The sequence below is a fragment of the Danio rerio genome, chromosome 5, assembly GCF_049306965.1.
Source record: "Danio rerio strain Tuebingen ecotype United States chromosome 5, GRCz12tu, whole genome shotgun sequence".
NCBI lineage: Eukaryota > Metazoa > Chordata > Actinopteri > Cypriniformes > Danionidae > Danio > Danio rerio.
This window is the reverse complement of record NC_133180.1, coordinates 23,179,419-23,198,511: the sequence shown is the minus strand read 5'-3', so window position 1 is coordinate 23,198,511 and position 19,093 is coordinate 23,179,419. Positions and strand designations below refer to the sequence as shown.

Below are 19,093 nucleotides of genomic sequence, written 5' to 3'. Positions count from 1 at the left end.
ACTAATGAGAATTTGACGTATTTGTTAATTCAAGCCTTTCTGTGATAATGAGTCACACAATATCGTTACGAAGTTAAGCTTCACACTGCTTTTGCAAGATAAATGTGACACCATGCATGTTGATATCCACTGCTGTATGGATATCCGTTATGTTATGGTTATGTTAATGTGCAAAACTAACCTGATTTAACGTCATGTAAAACTCATTCTTGATTATATTTGTTGATTATATAATCCCAGTTGCTTTGCGCATGTCTTGTCTTGATTTTATGCGTTATTAAGGAGAAATGTTAATATGTGGCTGTCAATTAATTCAGTGGGCCGGGAAACCGCACTCCTACATCACATTACGGTCAGTCTCAAAATGGGGGGGATTTGGATGTTATGTATTGTATGAAAAGATCTTTTTGGATCTTTTTGCAGTCATTTGCCTCATTTTCTGTTAAATTACGAGGCTCAATTACGGCATTTTAGTGACATTTTAAGCACTAATTTTTGCTGGATTTTCTTGTCAGATGGTTATCATTACCACATTTTTTGATGTAACAAAAATGTTTCCCACATTTGTGTCAAAGTGCTTTCCATACTATTTTATGTTTACAAAAGTGTATGTTTATTTACAAATGTGCATTTAAACTTTAAATAACGTTATTAAAGTTTTATAAATAATGTAATGAGATTAGAATTTTAGAAATATGAAAAAATACTTTTTTATTTATTATCATCCATCATAAAAACAAACAAACAAACAAACAAACAAACAAACAAACAAACAAAACAACAACAACAAGGAATCTGTAAAGACTTTTTTTTTAAATAAAAAATGTAGTCTAGAGGCAAATAACAAACTGGCCAGCTCATTTTGTCAGACAGAATTTGTACATTTAAATATTCATTAATAATTAAATTTGTCTTCTTCGATTGGTTATTTTCACAGTTTATGATGGCATACTCTCAGAAAAGGAACGAATAAGGGTGCTAAATTCTGGACATGTCAATTGGTACTATACAGCATTGTAAATTGTTTTAAATATCTGACTTCAAATTTTAAATCACATTTTCTTCTTGCCATCATTTGAACCTATAGAATGCCAGAACCATGAAAAATGATAGTCTATAATAAGTATGTTGGTAGGCTTTGCTCAGATCAAATTAAGATCTAAATGCTCTAAATGACCAAAAACATAAACAGAACAAAAAGAAAAGAAAAACAGAATCATAACATTTTAATGTAGAAGAAGAAGAAGAACAAGAAGAAGAAAAAAACGCTCTTTTATAGAGGTTTTGACCACTTTTTTTATCTGGTCTAAGGTTAGACCAGTGAAACCAGCTGAACACCAGTTTAGCCAGCTGGTAGAACAGCTTCGGTTTATGCTACTCTAGTTTAAACCAGTCATGCCCAGCCCACCTGCTTATGCTGGGTTTAGCTATTTTTGTTTCAGCAAGATTAAAATCCAAAAACTCTGTTAAATCTGTTCTTTATTACTTTTCATTTTTTTAAATGTTCCTCAATTGTTGCTGTTCCAGCTAAATGACAAATAACTAAAAACAAACTTTAATTAAAATAGGGTTTATAAACGTTTTAATATCTGAATAGCATTAAAAAGACAATTAAACTGCTCATTTTTATTTGGCTTTTCAAAAAAAGAACAATTAAAGCAAGCAGCTAGCAGAAAGAGAAAAGAGCACCGGCAGTGCTGCTGTGTGCCCGCTGGCCTTCTGAGAAGCTGATATGGACTGGCACATGCAGCATGCGGCTGGCTGGCAGTATCACCATGGCGACACTCACTAGGTCATTCCTGATGAGCAGTAACAACATCTGCCTGACCCAATGACTTCAAGGTGCTTTCTGCACTGCACACTGCACATTATTCTGGCCTGCTTGATGATACTAGAAAATCATGCCTGCAGATTCAGAGTCTAATTTGACATGCCCTTTGAATAAAAACACCCTCTCAACCATCCATACACATTGCATGTCCTGGAGCTTTGATTAATAACACCTGATTGTACATGCTCGCCTTTGGCTCTCTTCATGCAGATTAATGAGGTTAATTAAAGTGAAATAATATGAAAAGACAAAGAGCAAACATGGTATGTGTGTTTGACTGCTGCTCTGTTGTTCAAGGGCAAGCGATTGAAATGTGTCTCATTTGCAAACCTAGAAAGGCCTCATATGAAAGCTTTTTGTAATGAAACAATGTTTTGACAACAGGTCAAGCTTTTGACTTGGATTCTGAGTAGGCCTGCATGAAATTGGAAAAAATGACAGTAGTGCATCCACATAAAATATACAAAATTATACAAATAAATACCAAATAAAATAAAGCACAGATGAACACAACAGAACAAAGATAAAAATGAAATCATTTTTGATGGACTCTAACTACATTTAGCTACAGAATCGCAATAATCAAATGTAAATTAACACTGTATAGTTGTTATTGTATATATAAACAATCTTTGTTAAAGTGCCAAACTTTGTGTCAAATGGTTTAAATTAGCTTTAAGTCTTAGTCACTGGGCTTAAAAATACATTAAAATTAAAACCTTACACATTATTAGAACCTATTGGATTAGGTCGAGTTTTATTAATCCCATTCCCAACATGACCTTGCATATTCTGTGACTATTTCAGGTTTGCACATTGCACATCGATAATGAAACAATATAATGTGTAAACCAAATTCTGAGAAAATGTCATGCTGCAGGTTTCCTGGGATTAACATCTTGGGGTTTGCCAAAGTGTTGCTCATTTTTAGCCCAAGAAGAGAGCGAGTTACGTTAGTGCGAAATTAGTTTGTGTAAACTGCACTTTAAACAATGTAAAGAAAAGACTTGAAATTCAAAATTATTATAATCCTTCACACAAACGACTTTCTTTAATTTATTATGCTTGTTCATTAATTAATTAAAATAAAATAAAAACAGTGTCTCTGCATTAGTTAATTAATGAATGAATGAATGAATTAATTCATTCATTCATTCATTCATTCATTCATTCATTCATTTATTCATTAATTAATTAATTAATTCATTCATTCATTCATTTATTCATTCATTCATTCATTCATTCATTCATTCATTCATTCATTCATTCATTCATTTATTCATTCATTCATTCATTCATTCATTTTCTTTTCAGCTTAGTCTCTTTAATAATCAGGAGTTGCCATAATGGAAAGAACCACCAATTTATCCAGCATTTGTTTTTTACGCAGCGCATGCCCTTCCAGCCACAACCCAACATTGGGAAACACCCATACACTCTTGCATGCACATAAATACATCACGTTCAACTTAGCTTATTTAATTCTCCTACACCACATGTCTTTGAACTGTGGAGGAAACCCACGCGAACATGGGGAGGACATGTAAACTCCACACAGAAATGCCAACTGACCCAGCTGGGGCTCGAACCCAACCTTCTTGCTGTGAGGCGATCGTGCTACGTATTGTGCCACATGACGCCTATGCTTTTTCATATTAATTTAAACAAAGTGTTTCTTTCACAGTATTCATAGAAATTTTACAAAACACTTTACATAAAAAACGTGAAACATTTTTGTTGTTTAATGTGCAGTTTCATCCCTGATTATGTGGTTGCTTTTTTAGGAATGGAAATGCATTTTTCCCATATCGCAGTGGAGCATGCTGTCCACAGGGGGGCGTCCAACAGCTGAAGGATTCTGCATTGATTTTGATTGTGATAGAAGACAAGTTTATGCTGACATCCAGGGAATTACCAAAGCAAAGGTGAATCATTTGAACCTTTTTAATACAATTATAGGTTGTAGTATTTAATTTTGAGAACTTTTCACATTTTCAGATATGTCATTGTGGGCACACTGCTTTAGAGAAAATTGTTTTTATTTTTATTAACATTTCAAAAAAATAGGTTATTTGTTTTCTTCAGTATCTAACAAGCAACATATTAAAAACCTTAGCACATGATCTAATGCAGAGACACTGTTTTTATTTTATGTCACTCAGATGCATTTAGTTTGAGAAAAGTCTTGAGTTTTTGGGCTCTAGAAATTTGGTTATTTTTAATGTTTTTTTGTGTAACCTGCTCCAGAACAAGTTTTATTCTGAGTTAGAGATAGCAGACCCAAATTGGACCAGTCAGCTGCAAGTAGAGTCAAATATCTAGTCCAGGGGTGGCCAAGCTTGTTCCTGGAGAGCCACCTTCCTGTAGATTTCAGTTGCTTGCTACCCATATCAAACACACCTGAACCAATTAATTAGGACCTGAACACCACGTGATAATTACAGGCAGGTGTGTTTGATATGGATTACAACTGAAATCTGCAGGAAGGTGGCTCTCAAGGAACAGGGTTGGCCACCCCTGATCTAGTAGAACAAAGCCACTCCCAGTCCCTGTCTGTTTTTTTGAACCAAATAAATGTCTTTAACTCTAAAAGCATTTTTTTGCTAATAATTTCAACTGGATATCAGGCATTGTGAAACCACTTAACCTGAGATTAATCAGCTTACACCATTTGAGTTTGTTTGAGTGAACAGGGCATTAAATTAAAAAAAAAACTTTAAGATGAAAGATGACACATTTAGGATGCGAGTAAATTACATTTAAGTGGGAAAATAACAGTAATTCAATGTTGGGCTTTGATTTTGTTTAGATTACTGTTATAAAAGTGCTATAACAAATAGCATTGAATTACTGTAGAATTATGTATACGTATGTAAATTTGCTGTTTGCCACGCTTGTAAAATGATGGAAATGTTTTGAAAATGCAAATGAAAAGTGCTTGAAAGGGGCTTCAATTTGACTTTGGAAAAGGTGTAAACTCTGGGATTTGTCAGACTGCATCTTACTACAAATTATTATTATTAATTATTATTATTATTATTACTCTGCAACCTGGAGTTTGTTTAACTCATTTTGTGCAACATGCCTTTGATGCATTACCAGTGTACAGACCTCTTCATCAAACCAAGATCAGAGGGTGAAGGTTTTGATGCTTTTGAGAGCCTATCTTCCATTTTATGACTCATGGAAATATTGCTTATGGATAAGGATAAAGAGATTTTCAGTACTGTAGTGCTACATGCCAATAAAGGGATTCATTCAAAATCTGGTTTCACATAGCCAGATCTATATAGTCTATAATCTCAAATATCTCAAATCTGTAATTTGAAGTACCTCATCTACATTTAGCCATTTAGAAGACGCTTTTGTCCAAAGTGACTTACAATAGACCTACTGCTGACCTGATGCCGGTGCATAGCAGAAATTGTTTAAAAGACAAAAGTCCTTTCATGCTGTGATCATAGGCTTACTTTACTGCTGTTATTTCTCACCGCTGTCATTTTTTTTTTGTGTGTGTGCAGCACATCTTCGTCTACACATCATTCTCAACAGCATGGTCTGCATTTGGATTCTGGTTATCACTCTAATGCTGCAAAGGTATTTGCTGAATATTTTTAATTCTAAGCAAATAACAAGACATAATGACACAAGTAAAATACATATTTTCATTTAGCAGACACTTTTAGAATAAAATGGGGATGACTTCAAAACATAAAACAAAATAATTTGTAGTGGGTTTCCTTTTATTCCCAAGGGTTTAACAGTGGGATTTTTAAACTTATTAAGTTAATTAAATAATGTCTGTGGTAAACATAATTAGGCAATTCTTTAATGTTTGGATTTACAATGCAATTGACATCAGTATAAAAAATATGTATTTTAGAAAACTTGTTTATTTTTTTAAAATATGTAAATAGACAAGAATGTTTGTGGAGTCTGTGCATGAATTTTTGCAGTTTAGCTTTAAGTATTGTCAAATTATGTGTACTAAAACCTATTAAATCACATTTTACTCATAAAAAAAAAAACATTATAGAACCCCATTGATAAACCATTTGGGAACGCGCAGCAAGCTAGTCTTCTGGGTTTTCACATCATCCCTGCATGACTCTATACATCATTGCAGTATATTCAGTCTTGTGCGCTACATACAGTACTGTATGCATGAGAGCAAGCACATGCAATAATTAGCTGGCTGCAGTTTAATTAGTGGCCACCGGTGTCACTAATGAAAAGGGCTTCTGAATTATACATATTAGCCCCTAATGAATACTTTTAAAGGATTAGTTAACTTCACTAAACGGAGAAAAATCCTGGAATTTTTTTCTCAGTAACCTTTTTGACTGAAGAGAGACATCTTGGATGACAGAGGATGAGTAAATTATTTTGAAATTTTCTGCAAAAAATATGAGGGTAAACTTATCCTTTTGTAAGGACACACTAAATTCATTAAAGAAACAAAACAATCGTAATAAGTTATTGTTAGTTCAAAAAGTTAATGTTAATTAATGTTTTTGCTAACATGAAAAACAGTCCATTTATGACCGTATTTATTAATTTTTGTTAATGTTAATGAAAAGACAGTCACTAATACATTTTTAGTCCTTGTTAACAGTGCATTATATGTTAACTAGCACAACTTTGGGTTTTAATAATGCATCAGTGAATCTTTCTATCTGTCTGGCTGTCTATCTGTCTGTTTGTCTGTCTGTCTGTTTGTGCATCTGTCTGTCTGCCCACCTGTCTGTATCTCTGTCTATCTGTCCACCTGTCTGTCTCTGTCTATTTTTCTATCTGTCTGTGTCATTCTTTCTCTATATTTCTTACTTTTAAAATATATGTTGTAATCATCAAATTTCTAGTCTGAAAATCCCTGAGATTGCATAAATGTAAAATACATTTAAATGTAAAATATAACTAAATTGTTTCAAGTAATGATCCTACAAATCTCTAATTTTGATTCCATGCTGCTCGATTTCATTTGCATAATCGTTGGTCTGAAATACAATCATCATATAATTTACTGTAATTCATACATATTCTGTGATTCACATGGTACAGTCCTTGTCTCTTTTTTAACCTAAATCCTCTATTTAATAGCAGTGATGCTTAATTGCTTCAGTTGTTTCTGAAAGCAGAATACACCAGTTTCTGCAGACAAATTGCAGCCCAAATCAGTGTTTTCTGGGTGTGTGCATTTCTAAAACATCTGTCTGTCTCTTTAAATCTGAAGCAGCTATGCTACAGTGACACGTGTGTGTCCTTTCCTCTGCTCTCACTCAGCTGTTTGAAATGATGACAGATGCCTTATACACACACACACACACATTCAAGATATCTCCCACTGAATCGTCAGGTTTCGCTTCTGACCTTTTCTAATGACATAATCCACCTCTCCAGTGAATTTGTCTTTCTCAGCACACATGTAATTTGCACGCTTCTTCCTTTCTGAATGTCCTTAAACACACATGCACCCTGTGTGTGGCATCTGCCCAACACTACTGCTGAGGCTGTGACCTCCAGTACCTCAGCATCCCTGTGGTTGTTTTCTAAACCAATCTGTTCCCTTTTTCTTACTGTTCACCAACACACACGTACACACGCATACACACACTAGCCCGCCCCCACGGTGCAGATAAATGTCCCTAGTGACACTGAAAAATGTCCCCCGCTTGCTCTCCTCTTTCCTGTACACCTGTTCCACACCTTCCTCTTGTTTCCTTGCCCTGCATGAGGTGCATTTCTCCTACAGCATTTCTATCTCCTTTTGTGGCCAATGTGCCATCCTTATGCCTCGTCTTTTCCTTTCTCTTTCTCTCTCTTCTCTTTCTCTGCCACCCCCCTTTGCCTTCATCCTCTTCCACCCCCTCCCTTTTTCCCTCTCTCTCTCATTCTCTCGCCTCTCCCTCCCTCCCTCCCTCACTCTGAGGCACTGCAGTAAAGTCTGTTGATGGGATTGAGGTGGTTTTTTTGCGCTGAGAGAGAGAGAGAGAGAGAGAGAGACTGCAGCATGCTGCATTGCAATCACACTTGAGCACATGAGAATCTGCCCACAAAAGCACACGTGTGCATTCATTCAGCCGCCGGATCCTCTGCAGCAGTGCGATGCTAGCCGAGTGCGTGATCTCATTCAAAGCGGGTAACTTGTGTCTTTAGGTGTCTAAATCTGCTGTCCCCCCCCCACACATACACGCAAATCAGCGACTCCTCCCACTCCTCCTCCGAACCCCCATCCACCCAGGTCGACAGCAGGACGGCGTAGAGATTCTGGACACAGCTCTGAAACCGGACACGGACGTACGCAGGCAAAGACTCAGCTTTTGATTCTTGTTCCAGCCCAGGGATTATAATGCAGTGTTTGTTTGCTGGAAGATTTCTCTAAGAGACTGAGAGCTTTTGGTGGGTGACTGTCTTGCGTGTGCGTGCGTACCGGTTGTTTTTTCTGAGCTGTTGGACTGACGCACGGATACTGCAGCAGAACTGCAGGGGCCTGGACACTAACCTGGAGGACATGAGGACCCAGCGGATCCCCCGCCCCTGAGCTCCAGACCCCACTGCTGCTGCACATTCTGCTGAGGTGCTGCTCTCTCCTCTGCTCTGGACATTTTTTTGGATGTGTGTGTGTGTGTGTGCTAGGTTTTCGTGCTGCAATGTTCTTTTGCTATTGAATGTATGGGGCCTAGTGCTCTGTGTGTGTCAGTGATGGCTGAAAGATTGTGACAGAGAGTGTCTGTGTCGTAGCTGTCTGCTGACTGCTCTGTGCATGTGTATGTGTGTGTATGGTGTAGCTGAGCAGAGCTCCCAGAGGCCGACAGGATGCTGACAGCTCGCGATGGAGCTAGAGATGAAGCTCAGAAGCTGCACAGGAAATGGATGAAGCATCAGGCCTTCATGGCCGAACTGGCCCGCAACAAAGAATGGCTCGCCAAGATTGAACAGGTGAGTCACGAGAGCTGAAATTTAAAACATGGGGTATAGGGAGAGGCAGGGTAACTGCATGGGCTGTCCAACATTCTGGCAGATTTAAACCAAATCACATTCATTCCTGTAGCCCATCAAAAAAAAGGTGACTGTGAAGACTTGTCTGTGTCTGTTTTTCCAAAGAGTCTTGAAAAATGTATCATGGTTTTCCCACAAATAGTAGGCAGAACAACCTTTTTATAACAAAAAGTCCTTTTTAACACCAAGTTTGCATATTATAATGGTTTCTGAAGTATGTGATACTGAGTACTTCAATTAGGGATCAGATATTTTAAATAACTGGAATAATATTTCACAATATTACAGTTTTTTACTGTATTTATGATCAAATAAATCCAGCTTAGGGAAGCATTTGAAACTTTCACCTGCTTGATCATTGTGCATGCTCTTTGGGGACTTTCATTTTGGGAAGCTTACAAGAAGAATAGAAAGCCAACAGGCAATAAGCTGAATCTATTACACGTATGTTATATGATAGAATGAGGATGGATTCAGGATTTGATAAGATTGGGTTTTGATAAGGTCATAGATCATAGATCTGTTGAGGAGATTTTCAGGACTGGTTAAGAATAAATGGAGGAAAAAATCAGTATTGGTTGAGAAGAGGATTTGGAATTGGTTGTGGATAGATCAAGGAGAGATATAGCATGGGTTGTGGATTTGTTGAAGACATTTGGCCTTGATTGAAGATGGACTGAGAAAAGATCCATTGATTTGAGAAGAGCTGAGAACAGGTTCTGGCTTATAGAGATACATTTGGAAAAGGATATTTGAAAGGTAGTGAACTGTCTTTTGTAATCATGCATGTTTTTTTTTGTACAGTGAAGCCCAAATATTGCTGTAGATTGCAAGAAATGCAATGCAATGTTTTGGTTATGCAATCTTTATCAGTCATGTAAAACCAGAGAATGACACATGGCAGTGCCCAGGATTTTTCTGTGCTCTTCATAATATTTCCTGTGTCCATTCAGTGTGCTTCTCAGAGACCATGAAGGTGTTCATATTGGGTGCTTTAAACTGTTCCGTACATGAATCTAGAAACAAAGTTTGTATAAGATGCAAATAATAGAAACAATGTTTCTAGCTGGTTTTCTCAGCAAATTACATACATACACTCTCCGATTGTTCTGTTCTTGAAGAACTCCATATATCTTGCTTTAGTTCCAAATTATAGAACCATTAAAGATTATGTTGAACCAATCATCAACTTTTATTTTTAAAGCACTAAAATATCTAACAATTTTGCTTGCTTAACAAAATAAACGTAAAAATAATAGCAAGTACTAAATAAGTACATTTAATATTTCATTGTAATTTTAGATCCATGTTAAAATCTTTCCACTGATTAAATTTTTGTGTATTTTGGAAACACTTTACGCTCTAGGACATGTACAGTAGTTAATGCTAGTTAGTTAATATATTTACTAACCTAAACAAAAAAAGAATAATACATTTATTAATGTATTTATTCTTGTTTGTTAACATAGTTAATAAAAATGCAGTTGTTCATTGATAGTTCATGGTAACTCATGGTGAATTAATTAATGATAACAAGCACAGTGTTTGATTTAAATAATGCATTAGTAAATGTTAAACTATGATTAACAAATGCTTTACAAGCTTTATACATTGTTTGTTCATGTTAGTAAATACAACAATGACTATGAGTCCCGTATTCCAAAGTGTTACCAACATTTCTTATTCATGCAATCAATGGATATCCACATTTCATGCTTATTTGACATTGATGACAGCTGTTGATTTGAGCTTTCACTGCGTTATTGGACGTTGTATATCGTTATTGGCATATCAGACAATAATTACCGATATCTACTGAAACATTAATGTGGGGCATTCCAAGACTGGATGGGGTTTAGGTGGTTCAATGGAATCCGAGTTGAAATTAAAGTGAAGATGAAGCTGATAACAAACAGAAAACGTTAATGGTGTAAATGAGAAAAAGGGTGGTCGGAATGGTCGTGGAAAGCTTAGTGATGAAAATTAAACATTTATGGATAAACAAGGCCTCTAGAAATGAAAGGTTCACAAGTTTTATCTTGCACATGTATGTTTGCATCATATTTTTGATGTCACTTTCTATAAAAATGGTACACAACATATTAAAGCACATGCTCAGATTGATTTTGTCTATATGGTGTCTTATGATGCTCTGGAATTCAATATTTGGTCCCAGATGACCTGTTCTGATCTGGTACATGCTGTCCTGAAAGACTACTTATCATGGCTTGATATACAACAGGACATCCTGGTGCACCTGAAATGTGACGTTTGGGTTTTGAATGTCTCAACCCATATGGCACACTGTGGGATGGCATAGACATAGTATGTAAATCAGTCTAATAGTGTAACGGGTCTTAAAACGATAAATGCTGGTGTTGCTGGTCATGGAAAATGGCAAGTGTATGATTTTATAGCTGGTGTTGCTAACAGTGGGTGGAAAGCTGACAAACAGCCTGACTGATATGTACTGAACAGTTTGCAAGTGCTACATTATCTAAAAAACATGTGCATGGTCAAACTGTATGCAAATTGCAATATATGAATGCATTATCTTTTCCTGCTCTTTTATGGTAGGCGTATGGTGTAACGGTTGGTTTATTTTATTTTACATTGTGGTTTTGATCACCAAAACATTAAAATCGTACAAAAAAATCTCTGCCATAAAGGTTACTGTCTTAGGTCTGACTGAATAGTGTGTTTTACAATCTGACTATGATAAGAAATCTCACATGCCATTTTCTGCATTGAAGATTTAATGAATATTAGCTCAGATCTCCTATTCATGATTCTTCGCTCTGTGCTCATTGTATTGATACCACACGTTTGAATGACAGCACTCTAAATGGGCCTGTTAAATTTCCATTTTGGCCTTGCTTTCTCTTCTCATGTTTCTTTCCATGTTTTACTGCTGAAGTTTGATGCTGTATACAGTTCACAGAGAAACAGATGATGTAAGATGCTAAACTCCGTAGCCTTTGGGCTGACTGTACAACTTTGTAATAATTAAGCTAATCTTTATTCAAGCTGATTTTAAATGTCACTCTTGTTTATTTTCTAATATTCTGTGTCAGAGCCTGCCTAGAGGAGAACTCTACTGAAATTATTAAAGTCAACAATCAGTTTTCAGGCAGTAGTCCGACTGATTTGAAAATAATGTCATATGGCAAGAAATATTGTATTTGTGTGTGTTTTTAATGAATTTGAGACAGTGCTGGGAAATATAGTGAAAACTAACAGTAAAAGATATGTAAATGTATGTGTGTGAGGAAATATTATATTATATGACATGTTAAATATTACAGTTTTAGTTAGTGAAACGCTGTCAAAGACAAGCTATACCCTAGCAACAGTATATTGCTATTTGGACATAATTTGTTCATTCATTCATTTTCCTTCGGCTTAGTCCCTTAAATTATCATGGGCTGCTGCAGCCGCCAACTTATCTAGTATATGCTTTACACGGTGAATTCCCTTCCAGCTGCAACCCAGTACTTGGAAACACCCATACACTCTCACATACACTACAGTCTGGCCCAGCTGGGACTCAAACCAATGACCTTCTTGCTGTGAGGCAACAGTGCTAACCACTGAGCCATCGTGCCGCCCCTATTTGGACATACAAAAAAAATGTATCTGCTGTTAACTTACATCAGGCCAACCAAGAAGTAGAAAACATTTTTCTAGTAGATCTTAATGAAAAATGTTTATCTTTACCTGAAGTCAATGGCTATTGTTACTTTGTGAGTCAAAAAATCAACAATTGTGAAGTGAAATGATTGATCTGTGGAAGAAACTGAACATTATTTAAAACATCATTACCTGTAATCCATAGCCTTGGGCTAATGGTCCAACGTGATATCAGGTTTATGAATAAATCATTCTTTTAAATCAGCTTTATTAAAAAAAAAAAAAAAAAAACTGGTTAAACCCATTCACCAAATCTTCAACAGTTTGTGATTTAGTAAAACAGCACAGATCTACAAGTTAAGTAACTCAATTAAAACGTACTTTTCCTGCCTGTTCATGCCTGTCAATTGCTCCTAAGTGTGAATAAGCCAGAATATATCATCCTGTGGCAGCACAGTGGCTCAGTGGTTACCACTGTCATCTCAAAGCAAGAAGGTCGCTGGTTCGAATCCTGGCTGGGCCAGTTGGCATTTCTGTGTAGAGTTTGCATGTTTTTCCCGTGTTGGCGTGTGTTTCCTCCGGGTGCTTCGGCAGTAACTTTTTAAAAGATACATATTTGTACACTAATAGTCTACAGTGGTACATAAAAGATGCATATTGGTACTCAAATGTACCTAAAAAGTACCTTTGAGGTACCATTATGGACTCTTCTGCTACAAATAAGGACATTTTGACAAGGTACTGCCCCAGCGACAGCTTCTCTTTATTTCTGAGAGTGTAGGTGAATTGAATAAACTAAATTGGCCATAGTGTATGAGTGTGTGTTGTTCTTTGTTGCTGCTGGAAGGTCATTCGCTGTGTAAAACATATGCTGGAATAGTTGGCAGTTTATTCCACTGTGGCGATCTCTGATATAGACACTAAGCCGAAGGAAAATGAATGAATGAATATGATCCTGTGAAGCCAGGTTTTCCATCTCATTCATCATTTCAGTTCAATAACAATGACTGAACTAAGGAAAATGTTTTGTCTAAAGAACTGTCGATAAGCTCATGTGAGAAACAAGCAGACCAGCAAAAGGTAAAGTTCAAGTTTAAATGGTTTCTTGTACTCAATGTAAAATGATAAGTTGATGAAGAGAAGTGCATTTACTGTATGTGCTTCAAACATCAACACATCCACATTTAATATCATTTTTGGGTACCTTAAATATATGATAGTATATACATTATGTCGTTTTATGACTCTAAGTGATCTGTTAAATCAGTTATTTGTAGCAGAATCAAACAGTTCAAAAGAACCAATTCAAAGCATCAGATTTCTTCATTTGCTGAGGGTGGGAATTACAAGTAATCATGTTCAATTACAATAAACAATGTTTGGTTTCTTGCACTGACCACTAATTTTATAATACCTTGATTTATTTGTCAACTGCCAGAGGTATTCATTTAGCATTAATCAATATGATTTATTTGACACTCATGATGATTGTTGGTGTACATTATGTGAATCACCAATGGCCAAAGTTTCACCAAATACTTTAAAGTTCTTCTGGAGATTTTTTTTTACAAGTCACACATCTTTGATGGCCTGAGGGTGGGAAAATTAATAGTAACTTTCAATGTTTGAGTTAACTGTGTACCTTAATGGCTAAATATTTTTATTATATATTTTTTTCAATTATTAGGTACATCAGTATTCATAACACAATTATGATTATTTAATCAGTCAGAAAGACCAACATTTTAAACATTTTCATAACCTTTACAGGAGACCTATTATGCAATAAACACTTTTATAAGGGGTTTAAACACTTGTGTGGCAACAGTGTGTGCATATAGCCACCCTCTAATGGTAAAAATTAGCATTAGCAGAGACAGCAGTCAGTGAGAAGCAGCTGTCTGCCATTAGAGTTTTTGAGATGTACTTGCCAAAGGTAATGTTAGTGACTAAAAAACAGTATGGACTTTTAGGATGCACAAATGAACGTTGTAGCCACTTCTTTTAACATTTTCAGTTTTTCACAGAGATAACATTTGTTCTGTTTTTGAATCTGCTGCAATGCTGATGCATATCTCTTTTCAAATAAGGGCTGGAATTACAATCTTATTTGAATTTAAAGTGACAGTCACCAAAACAGCAAAATTGGGATCAAAGCCTAAAATAGGGTAGTTTCAAAAAGTTATAAAACATTATTTGTGGGGTATTTTGTGCTGAAACTTTATATACACACTCTAGAGACATCAGAGGCTTATTTTACATGTCGAAAAAGGGGCATAATAGGTTCCCTTTAATGCAAGCAGTTTAACCTACACTGTAAAGTTAAGGTAACTCAAACCATTTAAGGAAACCGATCGCAACAAACCATTTAAGTTCAAAAACTAATCTAAATGAGTACTGTGAACTTACTCCATTTGAGTAAACGAAGGAATTTGAGCACAGTAAAACCCAATAAATAAAGAGAACTCAAACCAACTGGGTACTGTAAAACCCTGTAAGTTAAGGCAGCTAAAACCGTTTGAGTAAACCAATTGCTACAATACATTTAAGTAAAAAAAAAAAAAATCATAATGAGTACTGTGAACTTACTCCATTTAAGTTGAAGTAATGAGGTATTTAATTAACTCACTACCTTCAACACTGAATTTTTAAAAGAGTAAAATTAACTTTCTGTAAATTTTGAGTTAACTACACTCATTTCATTTAGTAAACTCGACTGTTGGGTTTTACAGTGTAGTAAAAATGGTTTCCACACAGATTTCCACTAAATAAGCAATATTTTGACTATATTGACAATATTAATAGATCGCCCAGTCCTAATTTGCCAGTGTCATATCATAGGTTGAAAAAGTCTAATCTTCTAGTATGATGTAATATCTGCAATTTTACTAAATGGCATGATTCTTTCTTCTGTTTATCTGTAAATGCCATTGGAAATCAGCAGCTTCTTGGCTACAGTATGTGGGTGTGACTCTCGTGTTTCTCCAGGCCTTTTGTGTAAGTTTCGATTTAAATTGTTCTGGTCCTTCAGTGCTTGAGCATTGTTCAGGCGATTTTAGTGAACCGTATCAAAACATGCAAACCAATCTCATGCGTCAAATGGCTTTTTATTATCTGAATCCTGTAGTGAATTAGATCCACCAGTAGATGTATGGGAATATTTATGTAAGCTGAATATTCTGTGATGATATGCCAAGTCAGTCCATGTCTTTGTGTCTTGTGTATTTGACTTTGAATTGTCAGATGTTTGCTTGTTCTGTTCAGTCTGAAGAAGGAGAGTCTAATTCTGCTTTCTGTGCAATCTGGAACATGCTTCCTTTTCTGTCTCCGTTCTTCAGGATTTTGTTTCAGAACTACAGCTGTGTCAGAAATCTCGGGTCTTTTTTACAGTTCTGTGGGCCTTTTTTGACATTTTATTTTGTAGAAATACATTTCATTCATGTGTGTTTTTGTAAAAATGCATCTGTGTGTTTGAAAAATTACATTTAGGTACAATGTGATTGAAATAATAGCATCATGTTTATCAACAAACTTGATATCAGTTAAGAAACTGTATATAAATGAGCTTTTAATTATGCATACATACATTATAAAACACAATGACAGATCATATTCCCATTACTCTGGAATAAAGCTATTACTCTAGCTTTATTCATTTTAAAAACTCCAATTGTATTTACTGAGGCTTTAAAATGACTTTCTTACTTTACTTTTTTGTGATGAGGGAATGCACACACTCAAAACTCCAGCATTTTCAGCAGTGACTGATCTAAAAGTCTGATTGGCAACTAAGCTCATTAGCTTAACAGAAATATGTGTGATTAGTTATAATGATCAGCACAAAAACATGAATGAAAATAAATCTGATGCACAATATAACAAATAAGTAATTCATTTTCACTTAAGTCAAGACAGTTTTAAAGTGATAGTTCACTCAAAATGAAAATTCTGTCATCATTTACTTACCCTCCACTTGTTCAAAACGTTTCCTCTGCTGAAACCAAAAGAAGACATTTTAAAGAATGTTGGAAACCGGTACCGATTGATTTATAGTTTTTTCTTACTATGAATGCCATTGGCTACTGGTTTGCACTTTCCTTATAATATCTTCTTTTATATTTAAAAAAAAAAAATTGTTTTTTTTTTATTTTGGCCTGAACTATCTTCCCTTTATTAGATTTTGTTTAATTGTGGAATGGCAGGAACAGTTTTTGACCCTTATCTTGAAATTTTCTTGACAATTTATGACCCTATTGTAGATATAAAAATAATCGATCAAAGAATTTACATCACTCTAATACAATAATGCTCATATTAAAATGTATTTGATTAGTTGGTGCTTCATGACGTGCACTTGATTTTTAATTTAAAAGAATACAAGCTTTCATCTGAAATCATCATAATTTTTTTTTCTTTTTGGCTTATTCCCTTTATTAATGAGAGATCGCCACAGCGTAATAACCCACCAACTTATCCAGCCTATGTTTTACACAGCGGATGCCTGTCCAGCTGCAACCCATCACTCGGAAACACCCATACACTCTCATTCACACACATACACTACGGACAATTTTAGCTTACCCAATTCACCTATAGCGCATATAACGTTTTTGGACTGTGGGGGAAACCGGAACACCCAGAAGAAACCCACGCATACACTGGGAGAACATGCAAACTCCTAACAGAAATGCCAACTGACCCGAAGCTTGAACCAGCAACCTTTTTGCTGTGAGGCGATTGTGCTACCCAATGTGCCACCGTGACGCCCTGCTCATCTACAAATGAGTGTTTGAATTGATTTACAGAGTATTATGATTATTTAAATTCTCATTACATCCCTTATCCAGATATTATCAGACTTAACTAGTGAATATGGATCTAAAGCCCCAGAATTTACCATGTACATAACACAATATTATTATACCCACTTACTTACTCCCAAGGCTGTTTATATCGAAGTTGATATTTAGCTGCACCATGTTGGTGTTTCGTTACAAGGTGGGCCGTTAGCCCAATGTTTAACTCCCAACCTGCAGGACCGGGACATACACACATACACTGAGGACAATTTAGCTTACCCAATTCACTTAGCAAATGTCTTTGGACTTTGGGAAACCCATGCGAACACAAGGAGAATATGCATTTTCCACACAGAAATGCCAACCAACCCAGCCGGGGATCAAACCATTGACCTTCTTGCTGTGGGTCGACAGCACTATCCAATACCCCACTGTGCCGCCTCTAATACTATACACATCTTTAATATTATATTTTATATGTTTAGTTGGCATTAAACTTCTGGTATTAGAAGAAAATAGGTTGTAATTTGATTTTGTCCTTGAGAAATTGTCAGTAGGAAGTTGGATCATAGGAAGTTGGGTGTTTATTTACTGGAGGCAGATCTGACATACATGATGAAGAGAACAGATGCTGTTTAGGAGGAGAAGGAAGGTTAATGATTTTGGTTAAAGATTTCAAGGGCGTAATACTTGTTTAATTGCTAAGATGTGTGCGGATAAATCATTAATAATAGGCACTGCAGTATTCTGTAAAACAAGTATGATCAATTTTGATTTGTTGGTGACTAATCATTTTCAGTGTAGAAGAAGGACTTGGGATTTGTTTAAAACTGAACTCTACTATGTGTTTTCTCTTTAACATCTTAGTGTATAACACAAAAATCATCAGTGTGGCTTGTATCATAGAGAAAGATGTTTTAGCACAATTTTTTTTATTCAGCTCAACTAAGATGGATGCCAGTATTTCCTGAAGCTGATTTCTGTAGCCCTGAGGAGCTGCCTGACTTGAGAGCAATTACAGCATCACACACAAACCCGCTCATGCTCAGACAGTGCTACGTATCCGCGGAAACGTGAGTTAATGAGGCTGTAACCTGAGAAACAGCAGAAGCAATGACACCGCATCCCACTGTGATTGGACAGCTCGTCGTCCTTTTGGAAGAGTTCCCGCCCTCTCCCTCACTTCCACAATCACTCGCCTCAGCATCCTCCATGACTGACAGGCAGCTGAACCAATCACAGTACACGAGGATGTCCTTAGAGCTGACCTTGGCCAGGCCATTCACAAGAATACATGATGTAACATGTGATGTACAATAATAGGTTGACACGGCTCACATGCATTTCCATCTTTTCTCACACACACATATGCACATATCAGTCATTTGTAGTGCGTAAAGTGGCGATGAAAAGAGAACAGGTACTCATGATTGTGTGCTTCATTGCTTGTCTCCTTTAGGTTTAACTGTAGCAATGCATAGCAGCCTGCTGGAAAATTCTACACCTTAAATCCTCTGATAAGCTTCGAGTAAGCGAATGAAGTGGTGTGACATCATTTTGAACAAAATCAGGCAAAAATTTTGTTATTATTCTAATTAAAAGTGAAACTGACAATTTTTAAATATGAAACTACATTCATTGAAGCTAAATATTGTATAAATTGCTATATACGTAATTATTTTAAGACTTAAATGAGTGTTGAATCACAGAGCTTGTGTGATCGTACAAATATTGCTATAATTACATGATTTCTAAACTGCGGTTTTCTTACCACTTTGATTTTCTTGTATATTATAGAAGTCAAAGGTTCCAGGGTTCCAGATTTCTTCAAAAA

General features: G+C 35.9%; 1 protein-coding gene across 8 annotated transcripts in view; it reads left to right on the top strand.

Moving 5' to 3' along the window:
* Window positions 1-19,093, top strand: part of sptbn4a (spectrin, beta, non-erythrocytic 4a) — a 52,260-nt gene that overhangs the window by 770 nt on the left and 32,397 nt on the right. For 4 of the 8 annotated variants that reach the window (XR_012406807.1, XM_073952098.1, XM_073952099.1 and 1 more), the window contains 3 exons: window positions 3,616-3,756; window positions 5,353-5,428; window positions 8,620-8,770. Coding sequence is in view for 5 of the 8 variants with exons in the window: in XM_073952098.1 (XP_073808199.1) it covers window positions 8,648-8,770 (123 nt within the window). In the remaining 3 variants the exon portion in view is untranslated. The other 4 variants (XR_012406805.1, XR_012406806.1, XM_073952096.1 and 1 more) reach the window with 2 other exon arrangements.